The 21,496-nt window shown below is 44.3% G+C and overlaps 1 protein-coding gene across 1 annotated transcript in view; it reads left to right on the forward strand.

The window, feature by feature from the left end:
* Window positions 1–20,464, forward strand: part of CCDC3 (coiled-coil domain containing 3) — a 37,655-nt gene extending 17,191 nt beyond the window's left edge. The window contains exon 3 of the mRNA XM_027722486.2: window positions 17,897–20,464. Within this exon, the coding sequence (XP_027578287.1) occupies window positions 17,897–18,172 (276 nt within the window). The 3' untranslated portion in view covers window positions 18,173–20,464. The remainder of the gene's footprint in view (window positions 1–17,896) is intronic.
* Window positions 20,465–21,496: the final 1,032 nt, after the last annotated feature.

Raw genomic sequence — 21,496 nt, forward strand, 5'->3', positions numbered from 1 at the left:
ATTCTTAGCTGACTTTAATGCTGTGAACCCGCTTAACAAGGAGTGGAAATTAGACATGCCCACTGTTGGATTTACATGCCGCTGCTGGAAGTGGGTGGGGAGATGTGCGATAGGAATGTTATAATTAATTATTATAAATCTTTTTGTTACAACCATGTGGGCAGCGTGCAGGTGTGTGTGAGGACCTTGGCAGCCTGACAAAAATGTAATTATCAGTTATGGAGTGAGCAGTGCTAACTCTTTGGCGCTTTGTCAATCAGCAAAGTGGTAATTAGCCATTGCTAGAGGCCACCATGTTTCTCTGGAGAGGAAGGCAGAACCTCCTTAAACACCTGGATGTGGTGTGGGTGGGAGCACAGGGGAAGTCTGACTTACCTGGGAGACTGCAATTACAGCGAGGATTTCCTGACTCAGAAATCAAACCACGACTATTCTGCCTTAAATCTTTTTCTTTTTTGACCTGCAACTCGAAATTGGCATTTTGCATCCAGATAACCCAGCTGAAATACAGTGTTTTTTTGAAGTAGATCATTAATCTTTAGTTTGCCAGGGACCATGATGGACTCCCCATCACTGAAAAAGAGGTTGCATCTCTTTCCTAGGAAAGATATGCACCTGCTGAAGTCATTTGGTGAGCATAAAGAATGGCTTCAACAATTTTATACAGGAAGTCAGATATACTCTGATTTAAAGAGAACTGATTCTTCTTGCCCTTGTTGCCCCATACTGGACAGTGTGTTATCTTCTAGTTTGGCTAACAGAAAATATGGGTTTGGGGGCTATATAATGCAGAATTCAGTATCCTTGCACCAAAGCCCATCCTTAGGGATTTTTCTCCCTGTGGGTCATAGGAAACCATGTACAGTCATGTTTACAAGGAAATCTGAACCACAGGAGTGAAGCAGCCTTGAGAACAAGGTCAGAAGCTGTCCAAGGCACCATTTTTCCAAATTATACTGTAGCTGAAGAGTCAGGGTGAGAAAAAGCATTGCCATATGGATGTTGTCCTCTAAAATCACTTCAGAAGAGGAGCCTTTTAAAGTTCCCCATCAAATGCAGTAAAACACACTGTAGAGCAACTTTAAAAACAAGGGGAAAACAAGGGCCAATACATCTCCGTCACAGCAGTGACAGCCAAGAAGTGCTTGTCAGGCCTGGGTTCCTTCAAAAATGTTCACTGAACCCTTTTGCACTCCTAGTGCTGTTTGCTGAAGTATTGAGGAAGTGGGAAAGCATCCAGAAAACTGGTTCAACTCAGCTGACACTGAGAAGTTTAGAAAAGGAGCAGGAAGGAGATGGAGGTGTGCGGCGCGCTGCTGATCCACCACCGGCTGGGGACACAGTGGTGCCTCACACTGGTCCTGCTGGTGCAGCCTGAGCTCAGAGGTGTCCAGCAGCTGCTGAAAGAAAGGCTGGAATAACATCTGCTCACAGTTGCTATGGGGTTGATTTTTTTTTTTTTTTTTTTTTTTTTTGGTTCTGATGGAATAGGGAGAAAGATTCTTGGGGTAGCCTTCCAGAAGCTGTTGACTCTGCTGACTGTACGGAGTGAAAGTGCCCCGTAACACCATATTGCCCTTGAAGATACGGAATTGATTGTAATTTGTCAGAGCTGAGCAGAAGTGTATCCTCTTCCTCTGAACTTCTGCAAGCCTTGCAGATGCTGAGTGAGAATTATTTATCAGCTGTAATGGCTATAGTGGTAAAATGCATAACACACATGCAGGATGAGGATTGAGGAGTGCCCATCTGTGGTTGATACAGACGTGCTTTGTCATAGCCGTTCCTGTAAGTTTATTATATCTTAACCATAATTTTTAAAAACCCGGTCAACCCACATCTGTACCCACTGTGTCATCATCCAAGATTTAAAACTCAACTCAGAACTGATGAGGTATAGCTGCATATAACCCCTTCTTGTGATTTAACATTGAGGGGAGTTGATATGGCAAGACACTTGCCTATCTTCTCAGGTAATGCAGAATTTATTACACTACCCCTCCCTTTTTCTTTTCCCTCATACGTAGCTTTGTGTAGATCTCATGAATTATGAGTCATACATAGAAAATAAAGTAATAAATGAGTTTGAAATCTGAAGCCACTTTCAGAATGTTTTGTATTAAAGCAGCTTTGTCAGTTTAGGGTATTGTTCTACTCTGATAAGTGGCAGAGGTGGAACATTGCTTTGTGAGCTCTTTTTTCCCCCGAACTTTGGGATTAAGTCCAGTAATTGATGCAAACTGATGTTTAAGTTGGATTATCCCTATAATTTTCGTGTTTCTTGATTATTGTTACATATGCATCAGTTCCATTCTAACTGAATTAAAAGTCTTTCGAATAATTCAGCTTTGAAGTGCCTGGGAAATATTCCCTCAGCAATCAAAGGATGTCACATGCATTTTCAATACTCTTCACTAAATTTAAGTACTCAAGTTATTGACCTAAGGCATGAGTTTACACCTCCCCACTGATGACACCGCTGACTTCAAAAGGTACGAACGACTAAGCTGGTGTGTGGCTGTTGGACAGATGGCAGTTTCTTTAGCTGCTGTCACATTACTTTTGATCTCCTTTCTGTTGCCTTTCCCAAAATGCTACCTGGTCACGTAAGGTGGACTCATTGCCTTGACTCCATAGCAGAGCATCTTCTGATCTGTCACTCTCCAGCCCCAAAAGCAAAGGGTCAGGGTAAACTACATTTCTTGACTTTTTTTGGTAGATCAGAACACCTGTGGCTTTTACTGAACTCAGTCCAGATCCAACCTCACGGTTGTTCTGGTTGTATCTGAGGGACTCACTTCAGATACTATTTAGTATCAAAACAATTTTTTAACTGGCTTTGAGGCATGGACAGTCACTAGCAGAGCTGGGAGGCAATATCCTCGTATCTACTGCATTCTTCTTGCTCCTAGACATCTGCCTTCCTTCACAGGTAACTCTGAAATCAATGTTCCTTTCTTTTTGCTTGTATTTCATGTGTGGTATTGTGGGGAGAGCTCATTATAGCCATGCTCAAGTGTAGCCAGTGCTTAGGTACAAATGCAAACGTCTGTATTGCATTAGGATCTTTCCAGAAGGCAATGAAACACAGCCAAGGTGGCTTTACAGTCTCTATGTTCTCGCAGAAATTGCTAGTTCAACTGTTCTTAAGAAATATGGAAGTTTGGGAGAGCATGGATGTCAGCACCAGGAAAGATTTGCAGTGCATCAAGTAGAGGGAAATTGGTGGGTTAATTCAGAGCCCAGCCAGACTCTTTGCTTGAGCCTTCAAGTGAAACTTCAGGGAGCGAAACACAGCAAGCTATGGTAATAGATGGCTCTCTGGGGAGCCACCAGCTGTTATTCCAGAGTCATAATTGGATTACACAATCCCAGAGCCTCATTACACACCCATCACCACCTCCTGTCCTCAACTGAGCTGTGAGGGGCCTCCATCAGCCCCGTGGAGAGACCTCCAAAGGCTGGAGCTGGCCCATCAGGAAGGATGGGAGGCAAATGCAAAACCAGTTGCATTGCAGGCTGTGCAATGATTGTGAGGTCTATTATTTGAAGTTTCCCAAGCCATGGAGCTCAGGCAAAACACCTGTGGGAACAGCAGCCAGCTTAGGTTTGTCAACAAGATGTGTCAAACCAGTGCAATCTCTGTCATGACAGGGAATTAGTCTGGTGAGTAGGAGACACATAGTTTTGCTTGACAAATGTTAGTTCAGTTCACAAAGAGTGAGTAGATTCCTCCTGAAAGAAACATAGCCAGGCTGTTCTGGTATGCACCAACTCCTAATGGAAACACAAGGGATCCACAACTCGTCCTTCATACACTTTCCAAACCCCTTTCCCTGTCTATTTGTTCACCCCAAACTCATCTAGATCTTCAGTCTACAGATACATTCCTCTTGCTCCAATTGATTTGCTAATGTGGACATAGCCAACAGCCCCAGCCCTCTTGCAGTATCTCACCTTGAGTTTTAGACACACAGGTCTCACTGTGGGTTTCTGGCACATGCAGTCACTTGTCTCTGCTGCCTCTTTGCTCTTTGCTTTGAGCCACTTCCCGGGCAACTGTTCTGGCCACATTACTGTTCAGGTATGGGTCAGACCATCACCATTGCACTGGTCTGGCATGGCAAACGTGACAGAAGGGATGGAGAAGTGCAGCATTGCCCATCCCGTGTGAGAGATTTCTGTGTCCTTTTGCTGGATGACTATAACACCTTCCAACTGACCAGCATCTAAATAGTCCCAGCAGATCAGGAACATCTTTAGGGTATCACATCAAGGAATTTACTCTTAAGTTTCCAAAAGCCTGATGTCTCAAGCAAAACTCAGCTTCATTTTGTCCACAGTCAAGTGCAACCTCTACCTTGCTCTCAATTTGCATCCAAAGCATTTAAGAAACACAGGTTCATCAAGATATTCATTGGTTTTTAGTAAGCTGGGATTCTGCTTTCTGACAGCTCTGCTTAGGCTGACATATGTTCCTGCCCTTTCCTTCTGTGCAGGAATATGTCTCTTCATTTCCATGAAAACATCCATGGTGCAGAGTTTCCTTTAATTTCTGCACACATCCTGAATTGCTTCATAAAAGTCATGGACAAGGAGAGTTGGAATTATCTTCAGATTTTATAACTTGGCTAAAAAAAATCTGGCTGCAAGCTAAAACTTGACACATAAATCTCAGCCAGGAAGTAATTTCGTTTCACTCTTTCCATCAAAACAGCAAACAACTCCTCCCCCTCCCAAACAGTTGCAAAGTTCTCAATGGTAAAAGGGTATTTTAGGAAGGGATTAAATAAAGAAATGTTAGTAAGTGGTGGATTCTCTAGGGTGGGGAGAATGTGGAAGGAAAAACATTTGGAATTATGCAATTTCTTAGGATTTTTTTGTTTTTTTTTCAATTGAAATGCCTCACAAATATCCAGAGGGAGCAGTGTAGAGCACCAGCAACTTTTAGTAACACCAGCTGCCAAGAGAAGTGTAGATGCTGTATGTCAGTACAGTGATGTACTTATTAACAGGATTAAGAAGACCAAGGCAGAACTGAGAGATCCATCTGGATGGGGATCAAATTAAAGAAATTGGTCACCCATTCTTCCAGCTGAGTTTGTGTTGCAGTTTACATGTGCTAACCCTAAACTACATCTGGTTGAAGGAGAGAGGCTTCAAATACCTGCAGGATGAGTGAGAACAAATATTTCCTTCCCTTCCTGTAAAAATCTCTTGTGTATTCTTCTGATGGCTTTTCTACTGGTTTATTGACCTTTAGATCCAGAAGAATAAGAGGTGTGACCATTGGCATCTCATTGCCAAACCACCTGCACCCATTTTGTCCCCATTGGTGGACAGTGCCTAAAGAACAGTTGGTTTTGTATTCCATGACCCAATAAAGGCAGTTGCTGGAAGTTGTCCCTTTGGTCATACTTGAAACCTTTGGTTTTGGGACCATGGACATTGCTCATGTATCTAAGCCAAATGTTCACATAGCCCATAGTTTCTCCTTGTGGATAATGTGGACTTAAATGCCTTCATCTGTGACACAGAAAGATACAACTTTTATATTGCAAATTTTACTGACTAAATCTCTAAATAATGAATGTTCAATCCGTCACCTGCTCCAGTGATGGGGAATTTATCCAGGATCCTTACTGAAAAATGTGTTTCCAGATTGGTGGAGACAAGGCTGCAGTTATGGGCAATGCCAAGCAGTACCTCAAGGAAAAATGTGATTTCTGGGCTCACACTGAATTTGCACAGAGAAACACTGAGACCATTCTACATGCAAGTGAAATATCTGACCATGGGTCCTGGCTCTCCATTGCTCCAGTCCCCACACTATCCAGACTTTGAATATAGATGTTTCTAGATTAGACTATAAAGGCTCAGAAAACTCTGTAAATCAAAGATGTCCTGCAATCCCCATTTTTGGACACAGGGAATTGAAGCACAGCAGAACTACTTTTCATTGAGGCTGCTCTCCCCTAACTGGTTGTTGCCCTCACTGCAGTGGAGACATCCAGCTCCTTTCCTTTCATTAGGACATGCATTTTATCTGCCCTCTTCAAGGAGGTGTGAAATGAGAACAGGACGTTCAGATAACACAACTCAAAATAACAGAGGTTTCATTCTTCCAAAATTATCATTACCAAAAGACAAGGAAAGTGTCCTAGTTATGGGACTATATTGGAGCCCAGGTCCTGGCTTCCTCACAGTGGGTTTTGGATTTTTTTTCTTTTAAGTGCTCTCATCTTAGGCAATTCTTATGGAGTTGTGTGGACAGTGACTGATGTGGATATGGTGATTGCTACTGCAGGAGGGATGGGAGGCAATCCAGATCATCTGCTCTTTGGGGTTATCCAGATCCTGGTTCTTGCTACTGCTAAAGTGATGCAATACAAAGCTGGTGAAAGTATAGATAACTTCTGTGTCAGAGAAATATGAGAAAAGCAAAACAAATATTCACGGAAGAATTTTGGACTGATACAGAAAATTAATTTCATAATCACATTTAAAGCCCTCGCACACACAAACAGTAACATGGAATTACAGGGCATACATTTGCTACCTGTCCCTAAGTATTTTTCCAGGAACAGTAGCAGATTTTACAGGGAAATGCACATGACAGCATGATATTAAGAGATTTTGCAGACCATGGTGCAGTTATTCACAAAAGAGCCAAACCCCCAAGTAGTGCATGATTGAACTGTAGCTCAGAGGCATCCCCATGTGCTTGCTGTGTAGTGGTGTGGCACTTGGTACATAATTATCTCACTCCAGCACAATTATTAACATAGGATTAAACAGTTGAGAGCCACCACTGTAACATTAACCAGCAGTGAAGTGCGTGCTCTATAATTTAGATGCTTGCAGGGAAGAGTTCACCACAGGGCATCCATCAGCCCCAAAGTCATTTTGTCATGTGTAGCTGTGGCTGCAATCCTCCTTCTCCTGAAATCAGGCTGGAAAGAGTGCTCTAGGCTTGTGTGTATGGGGAAGCCTGACTCATGCTTCCCTCATGATCTTATTTTCCACAGGCATTGTAACCAGCTCTGTGTGAAAAGCTTTCCCCTGTATAAGGCAGTAAGTTGTGCAGCATGTGATGGGAGTTTCTGATGCCTTCTATGTCTATATGAAACGAAGCAAAGCAGCAAGAAGACACTTCGGCCATTAAATAAAATGTTGACGTTCAAATATGATCCTGTATTTCTATTGAGAATTAAAATACTGGCTCAGGAACAGGACCTGATCTAGGGGATTGTATTAGAGGGAAACAGCAGCTTTTGTCTCCTATAGAAACAGCCATTAATGCCCCAAATATGTAGGGCCACTTGAGCGCATGCAAGCAGGAGGGTGGTCTCCTAAATACCGTGTCTCTCCACCTTGAAAACTGGTTATTGTCCAAATCCTGCCATGCTCAGAGTAACCTGTTGCCCATTTATTGCATCCAGGGTGGTCTGGGGCCCTTTCAGGATTTACAGCCCACGCAGCAGCCGGAGCTGTGGACAGCCTGCTCTGAGTTGCCTGGTGGGACAGGAATATCTGTGAGTAGCAGTGAGCTCCCAGATGTTAGTGCTTGGAGCTTGTTATTCAGAGCTGCTGATTAGTCTCTCAGGCATTTTTCCCCTTCTGTTCCTTTCTCTGCGCGCTGATGTTAGTCAGAGAGCGCCTGCAGATCACAGATGTTTGTTTTTCCCTCCCTTTGTCTTTGCTTCTTCAACCTCACCAAGGCCTTTCCACTTCACCGCTGTGGCAACCTGTGGCACTTCCATGCTTGGATGAGGGCTGGAACTGCTCCTCAGCTGTGCCTGTGCCTGTTCATCACCCCTGGCTCCATCGCCTCTCTCAGGGCTGCTTGTGTGGGGCACAGCAAACAGCTTCTTGCGGAGGTCTCTTTGCTCTGGGCTTGCAGAGCAGCTCAGGAGTGGGTGCAGATGCCCTTTGTCATGCCCCTGCGTTTTGCTCAGCCTGGTTTCAATGCTTCTGCCGTTATTTCCATCAAGGTTTCATAGATCCTTCATTGCTTGCAGAGGAAGGCTTCATTAGAGCCTCTTGTCCTGCTCCTGCCATGGCAGGGAGTCTCTGCTGAGTGTGTAAGCACTGTGTCAGAGTAGTTTCCATACTACCCAACTCGGTTTTAGTGCCTGCTTCCCTGCTCTAAATTAGTTTCTCTGACTCATCCTCCAGAGAAATTTCTGTGTCTCCATTAACTGTAGAAAGAGTCCAGAAAGCCAATGTTTCCTACCCAGGATCTAGGTTACATATATAAAACAGGCTGGTGCTAAGACTACCCCAAGGGACCTACAAGCACAGACAAATATAAGTCTGAGTATGCCCTTTTCACTCCTGCTTTTCTGGACTCGAAGTGAAATGTCTCCAGAAGTTCCTATGGATGCTTAGAAGAGATACAAACATCTCCACATCTCCGCTCCCCAATGGCACCAGAGGGCAACAGGTTGCCCTGGGGCACCTGCGATTGCTCTTTGAAATCCAGAAGCTGTGCACAGCAGCAGGACACAGTCAAGGCTTCCAGCTGAACCTGCAGCCAAGGAAATCCTATCTGTTTGCAAAGGCAGCTGAGCTGCAGCAACTTATGTGCAGTATGAAGCCAAGATGTCCAGAGCAGAGGGATTTATAGGGGAACATGACTTTTATAGATCTTGTGTTAACTTTAAACATTTACCTTTCTCAGCATGGGTTCTCCTCCTGTGCATATGACTGCCCCTGGGTATGATATATTTCCTGAGGAGACATAGACTCTACTTACAGTAAATGTCCGTTTCTTTGCTTTCTTGAGAGGCAGCATTTAATGCATTACAGTCATACTGTGGCCGTTTGCCAATACCCATCTGCTCCCTGCTGGGATTTGCTCTGCTTCTCTCTTTCCTCACTTTGACATACAGGTGACAGAGAAGAAAAGGTTTTCTTCATATTATATATAAAATTTATTTTATTATGTATTTACTGATTCCAGTCCTTCCTTCTCGGCAACAGAAGTTGTGGGCTCTCGAGCATTTGCTCTCTGAACCTGCTGAGGGGGTACATGGAGATCTGGCACAGCCTTACCCACAGGGGATTCTGAAGTCGTTAAGCCCTTGATCAACCTTGTTTCACTGTTTCCTTGTGCCCCCCCGTGCTCCTGCAGTCCACATCTTCCACCTGTTCTTTTGTACCCCTAACTGAGCCAAAGCTCTGCTTGCAGACATCCCTGCAGCACCTGCCACACCGAGACATCAGTCACCTCTGTCAGGACCCCCAGGGAACTCTTGTGAGTTGTAATACATTGGACTGAAATAAACCATACCTAATGTAAACTCCCCAGACCAGGTATAACCCAAGCTTAAACTAATATTGTTCGCATGCAAATGAATACTGGTAAAGATAAATATTCTTCCTCACCAACCGATGCTGGTTCTCAACTTCAGCTGCATGTGGGGATGGTGTATTTGAACATATTGTACTCCCTCACTGCTACCGTGCTATAGGGCATGTCCTGTCCATTTAACAGGACCAGTAAATTAATTGATGTTTCTAGAAGCTGTTGTAACACAAAGTAAAGGTCAGTTCATTCAAAAATCAACACAGACATTTCAATAAATAGGAGCAAAGTGTAAAATGCCATGCTGCTCTGACCAGCAATTTCTCATTTCCCCGTGTTCCCACCAGTGAGAGGGAAGGACACAATACACTCTGGTTTTGGGTCTTGCAGGTTTTATCCCTCCTTGGTATTTAATTAATTCTCTGTGTGTGGGGGGGAATGGTGACCTAATCCTATTGAAATACAAGCCAAGTAAAACAAGTTTAGATGGAGACACAGCAACTTTCAGTCGGAGAACAATACGCTTGAGGTAAGGTATATTGGCAAAGTAGTTTTAGGCATATCAGGCCTAATTAGTTTTATTGTGATAATAATAATACTAGGTGGGGAAAAGCTGAGTCGGAAATTAAAGTGGATAGCAGGTTTTGATAAGTTTGGTAGCTGTGGAAATGGAAAGTTTCTGTACATATTATCATGGAAAAAAAGCCTCTTACAGAGACTTTTGAAGTCCAGCTGAAACTGCAGCCTTAGCTCTGAGACTGAAATAAAAAAAAAAGGCAGTAACTCGGACGCTTTCAGCATTCAGGCAGAGCAAAATGCAGAAATCTCTGAAACAGTGTGTCTTGTAAGGTAGATTTAAAACCACGTTTGCTTAAAAACACAGAAAAAAGATTTTGTTCTTCCTTCCTTAAAACATTTTCCTTTAAGCTCAGCATAGTTGAGCTGGGTAGTGCACTATAACATTCAGGGTCATTTACCTGTAACTGAGCAGCTTAATCCAGGCCTGCACTGTTTGCTCTCCAGGAAGGGGACAGAGCTGTATCAGGAATATCCACCACCCAGGAATGGGACTTAGAAGGAACAAGGGCAGACGTTGCATTGCCTTGGATTATATTTGCAGTTTCTATCTTGCAAATAGCAGTGCTGCAAAGTCTGAGCTCGCTGTCCTTGCAACGAGCTCTCTGCATCCCCTGTAAGAGGGGTGGAGAGACAAGAGTAGTGTCCTGGCTGCTGTCTGCTTTTGCACGCTCTGGAGGCATGTGCCACCCCACGGTTCCTTATTTCACTGGTCGCCCTTAGTATTTTTGGTGTAGGGAGGCAGAGGAGGGTGATGTGGGTTTCAGCAAAGAGGCCGGCAGGGTTGCATCGCTCGTCCCTGGGGGCTAAGCCCCTGGGAGGGCTCTAAGATCTTCTGCTTCTCCCAGCCCCGACCCATCTCAGAGGGTACCTATGGCCCAGCCGGGAGCCGGGAGGGGCGCTGAAGCTGGGAAGCTCTTGGAAAAGCAGAAGGCACAAGTGTGGGGTTGGTGGGGCTGAACACCGAGTCCAGCGCTCGGCGGCTGCAGCCCGGCGAGGAAGAAGAGGAGGCGGAGGAGGAGGAGAAGGAGATCGGCAGCTCCTGCTAAACCACTTAGTCGCGAGACTTCACCGGCGCTCCCCTCCCAGATCCACCACCGCATTCCTGTGGCATCCAGGGCGAATCGCTCGGAGGAACGTTTTCAAAGGAAAGACGGCAGGAGCGGAGTCCCTCCGCCTCAGAGCGCCGGGGAAAAGCCGCTGGCTGGCTCTTGGTGTGCCTCCCTCGCTGCCTGCGTGGTCTTGGAGATGACTCAGAGTGAGGTCGTACCCTCTTGATTTATTTTTCTCTTCCTGGAGACCTGCTGTCTCCCACTGCCTGGGCAGGCAATTTAGGGATTTACTGTCAGGACTGACTTATCTGCTCATTTGGCACGAGTGAGGTGCCTGTGGTAGGCAGTCTGGCTCATACCCTACACCTTTTTTTCCCCTTTTCCTGTCTTCTTGATGAGTGTGGTTTCTATTGGCTTGTTAAGCCATGGCCTTTTTTTCCTTCACAAATATAAGGAATAAGCTACTGATCTCTTCCAGGGTACTGGCAGTGACTCTGAAGACGTTTCCAACCTCATCCCCAATCTTGGCAGAGGGGACTGGGTGCGACTGTCACCTCATATCTTTGTATCCTCCTGCTCAGAAGCATCTCAAGCTTGAGGGCTCAAAGTGCCAGGGAGGAAAGCAATGCCCTGGCACATGCTCTAGGTGTGGTTTTGGGGGCCAGGGACCTCTTTTCAGGTACCTCCAGGGCTGAGGGTCTTTTCACTAGCCTCAAGTGCCTCGTAATCACCCTGCATCCTCTAAAACCACCCCTATTGTGGGAGCCGGAGTGCAAGGAGTGCAAGGGCTGTGAGTTTGAAGTCAAAGGGTGGGGTTTTGAAATGGATGCCTGCAACACCCACTGCAGATGAGAGCCACCGGCAGCTCAGATATCTTCACATCAGGCAGTGGTTTGATGCAGATCAGAAAAACAAAGCTCTTTTTAGAGACGTCCAAGTGCCCATGGACATGGATTTGGGTTTGTTTCCAAGGAAAGTTTCTCCAAACTCCAAGGAAACTACCTGTATCCTACCCTTTGCAGCCTGTCCCAGGAAGTCAGTGGTGCCAGCTGATATTTCATGGGACTCACAGTTGGATCCACCTCAGTCTGAGATAGTTATCTAGGCAGGAGTCCCCAAAAGTGGTCCACTGTGATGCCTAAAATTTAAAGTGAAAATATGCTTTTAGGGGGGAGTGATATGAGGAGGAAAAATACCACTCACGGTGGTGAAACACCTCGGGGTGGGTGTAACCTGGCAGAGGCTTCCTGCAGACAGTGCTTCATACCCCAAAATAATCCCCATTTCTAATATTACAAATGAGCTGGAGGGTTGTGCTACAAACATTACACTTCCCATGGCAAATGCTGACCCAGCATTCAGTAAGATAAGAACAGACACAATCATTTCTTTCTCCATCCAGGTCCTGTGTATCTTGGTGATTCATACGAGGCCCTGGAGCGAAATCCCAACTCAGGTCCATTAATGCCAGTGGTGCTGGATATGCCCTTGGGGCCTCAGTTCAGTACCTCTGAAAGGTGCAGTTCTTGCAGCAAGCAAAGATGATTTAACTCAGCACTCCCATGCCCCCACCACTTCACCCAAAATGATGCTTTAACAGTGCTGACAGGGACTTTTCCACACTTCAGCACGAGTGTTAGTCTTGGCTGAAAAATCTCAGTAACTGGAGGTTAAGCCAGTCTATCCCAAATCCAATACTCCCTGCTGCCAGACCCCTCCTGCTATTCTTTGACTTCCTGTCCTTCTTTCCATGCAACAGACTTGTTCCCACATAACCTGCCCAAAGGGGCTGAACAAAAGGAGAAAGGGATGCTTGGAGTCTGAAACGTGGCCATGGCAAGGCAGGGTTCAAAGGGGACCTCCCTGGGCAGGAGAGGTGAAGATCACCTATGTGAACTGTGTTGGGTCCTTAGCAGCTTCTCCAGGGCACTGAGCCTGTCCCCCTCGCTAAGAGCACAGGAGGGGTTGGCAAAATAAATCCTGGTGGAGTTAAAGACAAAGAGATATGTTTGGTCCTGAACCCCTTGAGAGAAAGTTCATGAAATATTGCTGTGCTGAGACAAATAAAGCTGGAGGTACACACCTGGTGCTACCTAAGGTTTCAGTTTAAGATGTTTTCTATAACTTGAACTGCAGCAAAGCACAGAGCAGCAAGTCAACATCAGCAAATGTAAGTTGTTTTTACCTTTTCTGTGGAGCAGATGTGTAGCGGGGAATGGCAAAAGGAGAGTGGTGTGGAGATGTGGTGAACTCACTGGGATGTGGTGAACTCATCTCTCTATCAGGAGCTGTGCTTCCCAACCTGCAGGGCTTGGGATGTCTTTTAAGTCTCATTCCTTTTGCCAGATGATCCCAAAAGGTTGTGCTGGGATGATGCTGGGTCTGGGATGCTAAGGGAATATCCTGAACACTGCTCCATTAGCAGTGTGGGTGATGAGAAAGATTTGAGGGCAAGAAAATAAAGTGACCCAGGCCCAGTTCTAAAACTACAGCATGTCCATGCAGAGATCAGGTCTTACTTTAACACATTTAAAAACATTCCTACAGTCATCTCGCCTGATGACATCTTATATCTAAAGGCTGTGTGGTGTGAAAGATATTTTTAGAAGACCTGAAATGAAAGACTTTTAGGTAGTGGGGCTCCAGTGTTTTTAAGCATTGTTGCCCATAAGGAACACACACAAGAAGCTAGCTAGGACTCAACATCTCTCCCTTTGGTAGGTGAAGGGCAAGACTTGGATGGCACTGCTGAGTTTTGAGTGACCTGAGCTCTGTAACTGTAACTTCAGTCATTTATGGACAATTTGTGGTAGATGAACACTGCCATCACGCCTTTACCCATGGGGCACTTTCCAATGTCCCATTCAAATCAGGATTGTAGATAGCAGATGTGTTCTGTCAATCAGTCAAATGTATATATACATCAGTTCAGGTTTGGTAAAAAGCCTGTATGCCTATACTGTGATGGTCCAAAAATCAGTTTTTCAAGTTAATGGTGAGACTCAATGATCTTGAAGGTATTTTCCAACCTTAGTGATTCTATGACTCTATTCTATTTATTACAGTGAGGATTTCTTTTGCAAAATGGATTTTGTAAATCTCGTAGATGCAGTGAAACTTAAAACTATTATATATTTGTGATATGGTCTCTCAGACAAATAGTCAAATGTATTTAATATGCAGTTTCACAGCTGTAGGCTGTCTGGGATAAATCCTAAGGATCTGTTTGATTCTTGTGCACCCTTTCTTGTTACATCTCCTGGTACTGCTCTGGACTCAAGTTTAACCACTGCTGAGCATGCCTTGCAAACAAAACTGTGGAACAAGCAGACCTGAAGATATGTCTCCAGAACAAACCACTCTTCTGAACTGTGGGTCACTATGGAATGTAGATTTTGTAGGGAATTTGGAAAATAACCCATAAGTATCTCTGAGGAGCCATTTCCTGGTCCTTCTTGCCATTTCCCAGGTCTGTGGGTATGTACACCGTGCTAAGTGGGGCACTTCTGAGTGGTTGCTTGAATATCTGCTGTTGATACCTTGTGGGAATAGGAATTGTCAGATATCTATCCTTTCCCATTCTTTCCCTCAGTGGAATTGGCTTCTCTGTGACTTACTTTGCTGGATGGAGATTTCATTGTCCCTTAAATGTTGCATGAAAAACCCCCACCCACCTCCTCTAATGTACCTGACATGACAAGCTGTGATGGGGAGGGGGAGCACAGGTCACTACCGGAAACAAAATCAAGTTTTCTATAGTTTTTAGTAGTGCTTTTGGGCAAAGGTCTGATCTTGATGGTCATCAGTGTAAACTGTGCACATTTGTGGGTGTATGAGATCAGACAAAATAGGATGTGAAACTGTTGTCTGTAGATACACTCCATAGGAATAACTCCAAGATGGAGAGATTTCACCTCCATCTGTAAACAAGAAGTATTCAAGCAGCAATATGGCCTGGTTGACTTCTCATCTACTTGTTCAGCTACAAACTCAGTGACACAGGCTGTGCTGAGCTCACAGCTGTTGCAGTTACACAGTTCTCAGCACCAGTTTAAAAATAACTGGATTGCACCCATGTCAACCACAGTCCCGGCAGTAACAGCAAGGGTAGGACACCATTCACATTTAAGCATCATCCCCTCTGCAGAGCCCTGTGAAAGATACTGTTTGTAACCAACCAGTGAGAATGAGAGGACTCCACCTAGTTATTTCTCCCCATGCAGAAGGAACAAAGAGTTTATTTTCCAGCTGGTAGTCTTGCAATTGCAGGCAGGCATCCAGTTATCAAGCTGGGCTCTTCCTGTCACTTACTCTGTTGGCAAACAAAGCCCTGCATGTCGGATAGGATCTCAGTTTTTTATAACTGTGCTGTTCCCGTGATTTCTCTGGATATCTCCAGGTAGTTTAAGCACTGAACTGTGTGTTTCAGACTGGAGAGTGAGGACCTTGAAGAGGAACAGCATAAGAATATGAGCTGGCTAGCTTTCTGATGGTGTTTGAGAAGTTTCTGAGTAGCTCTGTAGGGCTAGTCTACCTCTGCTGACAGAAGACCAACCTCAAAAGGTTTGAGAGAGCCTCTGGGATGAGGCTAATGCCATCCCTGATGTCTGCCATCAGATATTACCATTCCCCCACCAGCCAGCTCAGACAGATGAGACACAGTTGGGTTCACACAATCTCCCACTTCAGCTGCATGAATTGTTTGTTCCTCTGCATTGGACTCTGGCATAGGCTGTGCCTATCACTGCATCCATGGAAAATGCAGGAAATCCCTCATGAAGTAGAGTTTCCACCTCGTGTCTTCCCAACAAACATATTTCCCTAACTCGATGTCCTCCTTTACAGGCATTTAAGTTCAAGAATAGCTCTGCCTGAGGTTTTGCAAGAGTTTGCCAAACACAAGAGCCAAGATGTGCTGGCTGTTTTCAAGCAGCACTTGGAGTGAGCTGTGATCAAAACCAAATTCCCTCCTCTTCAGTGCAATTTCTGGCCCTGTATCAATGAGCTCCCCATCTCCCTAGTATGCATTTGTAAAAGAGCCCCAGTGAGAGAACACTAGGGGCAAGCATTTGCCTTATAGCAAAGCCCTGCAGTGCTTCTGCACAAGAAACAAGAGCTTCCAAGGGACTGCAAGCAGTTGGTGTGTTTGGGTTGACTGGCCGTGGTTTCCCACTGCTGGGGGTTTCCAAAGCAAATGAAATGTTATTCATCAAAGTGGGCTCCCTCCCCAACTTTTGGTTTTTGAAAATACTACAAAGTAAGATGGAAAGAAACATGTAATCCTTCATTATCACAGTGAGGATTTACTTGTTTATTTAGATTCCCCGTCTGTTCCAAATGTTCTGCCAGAGAAAGCCCATCCAGAGTCCAGGAGTGCTTGACACACATTAAAAAAATTTCTAGATGTATTTAGAAGATCAGTCCATCAGAAGACACTGCCTTCCCTCACAGTACACAAGTGCAGCAACCACATGGAAGTCTCACATGCAGAATAAAATATCTCAGGATGCTTTCCAGAGAAAATAGAAAGGAAGGAGGCACACGACCCTGGGCAGAAATAGATTTCATTGTGGCTCCCCTAAATCAGGAAGTTTTTGCTGGGACTGTCCTTGAGCTCCAGGTACCTCCTCTTTTTCTGCCTAGAAAATGTGTTTCAGTAGAAAAAGTGGAACTTGGTGCCTTTGTGGTCAGTAAAAGGAGAGGGTTGTGTTCCGAGAGTGTTTCCTCCCTCTGCCCTAGGAGGTGGAGGTCAACTTCTTGAAGGTTATCTCTCTCTGCAGATAATACAAGGGAAACAGAGAGAGAGGAGCCCAGACCTGTCTCACTTTTAGCTGCTTAAGAGCACTAGCTGAATCCCATTCCAGTACATTGTGTATAAGGAACTTAACTCCCTTGCATTGAAACTACTCAGCAACCTTTGTAGCTGGTGTTTCTCATTCCTGTTGCTGCCCCTACAAAAATGAAACAAGTGACAAACAAGAGACCATAAACATGGCAATCACATATAGCTGAGATGAGATAGACCTTTTGGGTCATCCTAGGATGAGGTAGCAGAAGATGAACAATTGTCCAACAGATGTTTTGCATTTGGATCATCATCCAAGCCAGTGGATTTGAAAATGTCCTGTGAGCTACTCTTCTAGTGATGCATTGGAGGCAGCACCTTTGAAACTGTCTCTCTTTTTCATTTCCTGGCTAAGAGCCACCAGCATGAGTGAACATCAAGAGCCTGATGTCCCTACTGGGGGCAATATTGCAGTAAACTGGTATAGGGTAGAGTGGGAGAGGGCAGTTTTCAGCCAATGATCCCCCCTAAATAATCCCCTCTTTTAAAGTTATGGGATCTTGAATGCTCCTATAAATTGCTGAGATTTTACCCTTCAGGATTTTGTCTTAAAGAAGCTCATATAATGAGATATTTGAGACACCTCTGTTCTTGAAAAGGAAAATAATCAGTTCTCTCTTTTGCAGGTGCTGTCTTTATTTCACATGTTGACATAAAGAGGAAGGGCAGACTCTCATTAGAATCTGGGGTTTCTGAAGGAGTGCTAAGCTAAATCAAATCTAGAGCTTTCCAAAAGTGACACCCCTTGGCCTGAACTCCAGTTTCATACCAGAAATAGGGCAGCCTTCCTCCATAAATTCAATGTAGCCTCAGTGGGCTGGATAGGTCTGCCAAAACAGTTCATAAAAGTAATTGTGAATCACTAGTATAATTAAGATCTGCAATTTTGAGTCTTATCTCAGTACAGAAGTGAAAGAGAGGATCTTACCAAAAAAAGGTATAAAAAAGCATAAGAGTTCCAGAAAAAAAAAAAAAAAAAGAAGACATTCTGCTTTTGAAAAGTTGTGAAGTGTTTCAAGGAATACCTGAATTTGATAAGTTTTGTGTAACTTGCTTTGGTGAGTTTTTGTGTAGAGCTCACCTGTTGCTGTCTCCCTTCTGCTGTCCCCTCAGCTCATGTGCTCCTCGGTGCAGAAAGCCCTGTTTGAGGAGGAGGACAGAGTGAAGAAGCTGCAGCAGAAAGTGGCGACACTGGAGAAGCGCAACAAGCAGCTGCGAGACCGAGTGAAGAAAGTGAAGAGGTCCCTCCGGCAAGCCAGGAAAAACACCAGGCACATGGAACTGGTGAACCGAAAGCTCAGTGAGAAACTTTCCTCTGCAGGTGGCCAAATCCCCTACATTAACTCTTTGAAGCAGGAGAACTCCCATGCTACCTACCTGAAAGTATAATGCAAGGGTAAGTGCTCAGGCCAAGGATAGTGGTGAACTTTGCCTGCATTAGATCAGCATCTGGCCCTCACACCTTGTCTATGCTGTGCTTTTCAAACCTTGCATGGAAAATGAATCTGAACTTGCTTTAGACACAGGATTAAACAGGAATGCCAACCGGATTTGGCACAGCCCAAAACTGAGTCCTCGCTGTCCTCAGTGGACACAGGGCCAGACAGTCATCTGTGCTTCTCCTTCCTTACCCGCCTCCACCTCCACCACCAGTTTTAGGTTGTCTTTGAGGGAAGTGCCAGCCCAGCCCCATGGGCCACTGCAGGCACTTGACACAGGAGCTCTTCTTGCCAGCTTACCTCCTCCACATGGGCTGGGCAAGGCAGGCCTGGGGATGTAGACGTGGATGCTGTGGGAAGGATGGAGGCATGAATGCTCTTTGCTCCATCATCATGTCCAAGCTCTCAACCTTGCTTAAGCTTGACTTAAGTCTACATCCACTGTCTGGGCAAAGGCTATGTCTGAGACACAGTCAGTTTAGGCCTCTCTTCAACATGAAGTATAGATGTACCCAAATTGTCTTAAGACTGTTTCTATATAACTCTAAATATTCTAAAGAAAATATCTAATAATTTTAATTTTACCAAGAAGTGCCTCAAGGCTCTTAGTAACTCCCTCAGGTGCCTTTATCATTGGTCAACCACCCTGTTTGGAAACCAAATAATTTTGGGACTGTGTCTAGGTCCTAATCCAGCTCCTGCAGTCAGAAGTGGACTTAGCCTGTCTTAGTGGGTGTTGGATCAGGCCCAGCAGACAATTTCAGATCCCATTTTCAAGCAGGTTTAATTTACAGTGTGGATAAGTTTTGTAGTCACTGTTTGAGGTATAATGGAGGTTGCTGGGCAGCCTCACTTAGTTACACTTAGAGACTGTAGAGACCACATCAATATCAACAGGGCATTAAAAATTTAGGTAGTTTCTATATGTATATATTTTAAAATCCTATAGAAAATATTTTTATTACACATTTGATATAGTCTAATTTCTTAAAATATGAAGTAAAACCTGTTCCTTGGTTATCTTGTAAAAAAAAATAATCCATCATATCCTTTAGCAGACATTTACACACTGAATTCTGCTCAAGCAGTGTAGGTTAAGGCATCAGTATCTGTGGCTGGTAATGTTTTCAGCTGTGTTAATGAACCATGTTTTGGGTCTTGGTACTCACCCAACCTTCCTTCGTGACAAGGCACCATAGGGAGAGAAAGGTAGAAGAGCTTTTCTGTTTTATTTCCTTTCTCAAAATAGTTTTTCTTACTCTGAGCATGAGACCCAAGTGCAGATTTGGTTCATGCTTTTTGACAGGGGCAGATGGTCCTTGCCCAGCCCTGGGCAACACTCACAGTCTGCCAGGGCTAAACCCAGTTTGTGCAAGATGAACTGGTCCTGGTCCAGATGATCTTTAATACAGAGGTGAGACCTTCAGAAATAGCGCTATGGAAACCACTGCTCTGCTCCCAGTGCTCCACAATTTACCAGATCCCTGCATGGTCTCCATGCTGTGTCTCAGCACTCAAAATTAGAGTATACCCAGGCTACAGCCCTGCTGGACCACACTTTAACTATTCCTGTGCTTGGAAAAGCCCATATCAGCTTTCAAACGTGAGCTTTAGGCCAAGATGAACTCAGAAATTGAGTCTCATTACCCTCCAGTTTGGCTCCTTTTGGAAATACAGCTTTTTTTTTTTTCCTCGTCTTGAAATAATATTGGCATTTCTTATGATTCTGACTCCTCCACGAGCTCCACTGGTTTCAAAGGCTTCTCCTACCACATCAGCACAATTTGAGTTGTTTTATGCTGTAGTCAGCAATGCTGTTTCCTGAGAATTGCTACAGAACTAAGGCTTCCCTAGAAGCCATCAGGAGTTTTAAATCCCAAAATTTAAATCCATAGAAAAGTAACTACTTTTTTATTGGTTTGTTTCTGGTTTCTGAACTGCTGTTTAAATAAATGAACTGATTTTCCTGGGATAGGTATTAAAAGCTTGTGCTTTAATTTTTTGTTAAGAAAAATATTCGCTCTGGTATTCATTCATGTATTATAAATGTTTGTATAAAGCTGAGAAAGTATAATTAATATGGCTACACCTTTGCTATGCTTACAGATTTTCCAAACACAGTGTTGAGTATCTTTTCCTTTTGGCTGGTATTTTTGTCACTTGATGAAAAGATTGCAATTTTCTTCCTATTTCCCGCTCTGTTTAGCTTAAAAAAAAAGTAAAACATTTTGTTCTCCTCGTCGATTTTGTGAGAATTTTGTTACTTTGCAAAGAAAACAAAACCAACCCCTCCCAAATGCAAAGCCCAAATGTAATCCAAAATGTCCTTACTGGGTACAAAATACGAAAATATTGTTTCCACGTGAGTTTTTTTCCTTTCATTCCTGCTTGTGTTTGGATCATTTCCAGAGATAAGGAGTAGCAGTCAGATCAGATCACAAGTTAACCCGCTGGACAAGTAACAGGGGATGTCAAGCCCAAATGAAAATGCTATTAAAGTGTCACCATTGATTGCCTGTCCCTGCTGGTGACAGTATCCAGAGAGTGACCAGGGAGGCTGTACATGCAGGAAACACAAGTGGGATGAGGAATTTGGATTATGTCTGTCCAGGTTGGTACACATCACACAGAGCTTGACACATACTGTAATTTTTAGACCCAATCTATAGCAACTTCAGAGATCAGCTAATCTGGAAGCCTGTAAAAAGGGTGAAAATTTCATACCATTTCCAAAGTTAACGTAAAAGACATGTCTGAGTATGTTCCTCTTGAAGAGTTATGAAGGAGAGACTGAGGTGCTGAAATGCAAAGGAGGTTGGCATAGCTAGATGGGTTGGCAAGGGGTGGTGCAGAAACTCAAAAACATCCCGGTAAAAAGTAAAGAGACAACTCCCCCCTCCACCACTTGGTTAGAAACAAGACCAAAAGTTTCAGCCCCCCATGAGAAGTTCAAAGATGCTTTACAAATTAATAACATCTGCTTTTGCAAAACATATCAGGAGCTTGAAGGCTGCCAGAACATCTGCAGGGCCAGTGCTAGGGGTTTTCAGAGCAGATGAAGCCAGAATTGAAGACAAGGATGGGATTTTCGGCATCTGTGTTACCCATGGAGGAATTTAGGGATGCTTTTGTGGACAAATCAATTTTTTCTGATGGATCCAGAGGATGATAAGAACTGAAAGCAAAATTAATTGTAACAGGACAGAGCAATAGTGACAAGGACAGAGAGAAAAGAGGAGAGAGGAGAGGAGAGAGGAGAGGTTTGGAGAGGTTC

This window comes from Pipra filicauda, unplaced genomic scaffold, assembly GCF_003945595.2.
Source record: "Pipra filicauda isolate LSUMZ 115617 unplaced genomic scaffold, ASM394559v2 scaffold119_size3216105_pilon, whole genome shotgun sequence".
Classification (NCBI taxonomy): domain Eukaryota; kingdom Metazoa; phylum Chordata; class Aves; order Passeriformes; family Pipridae; genus Pipra; species Pipra filicauda.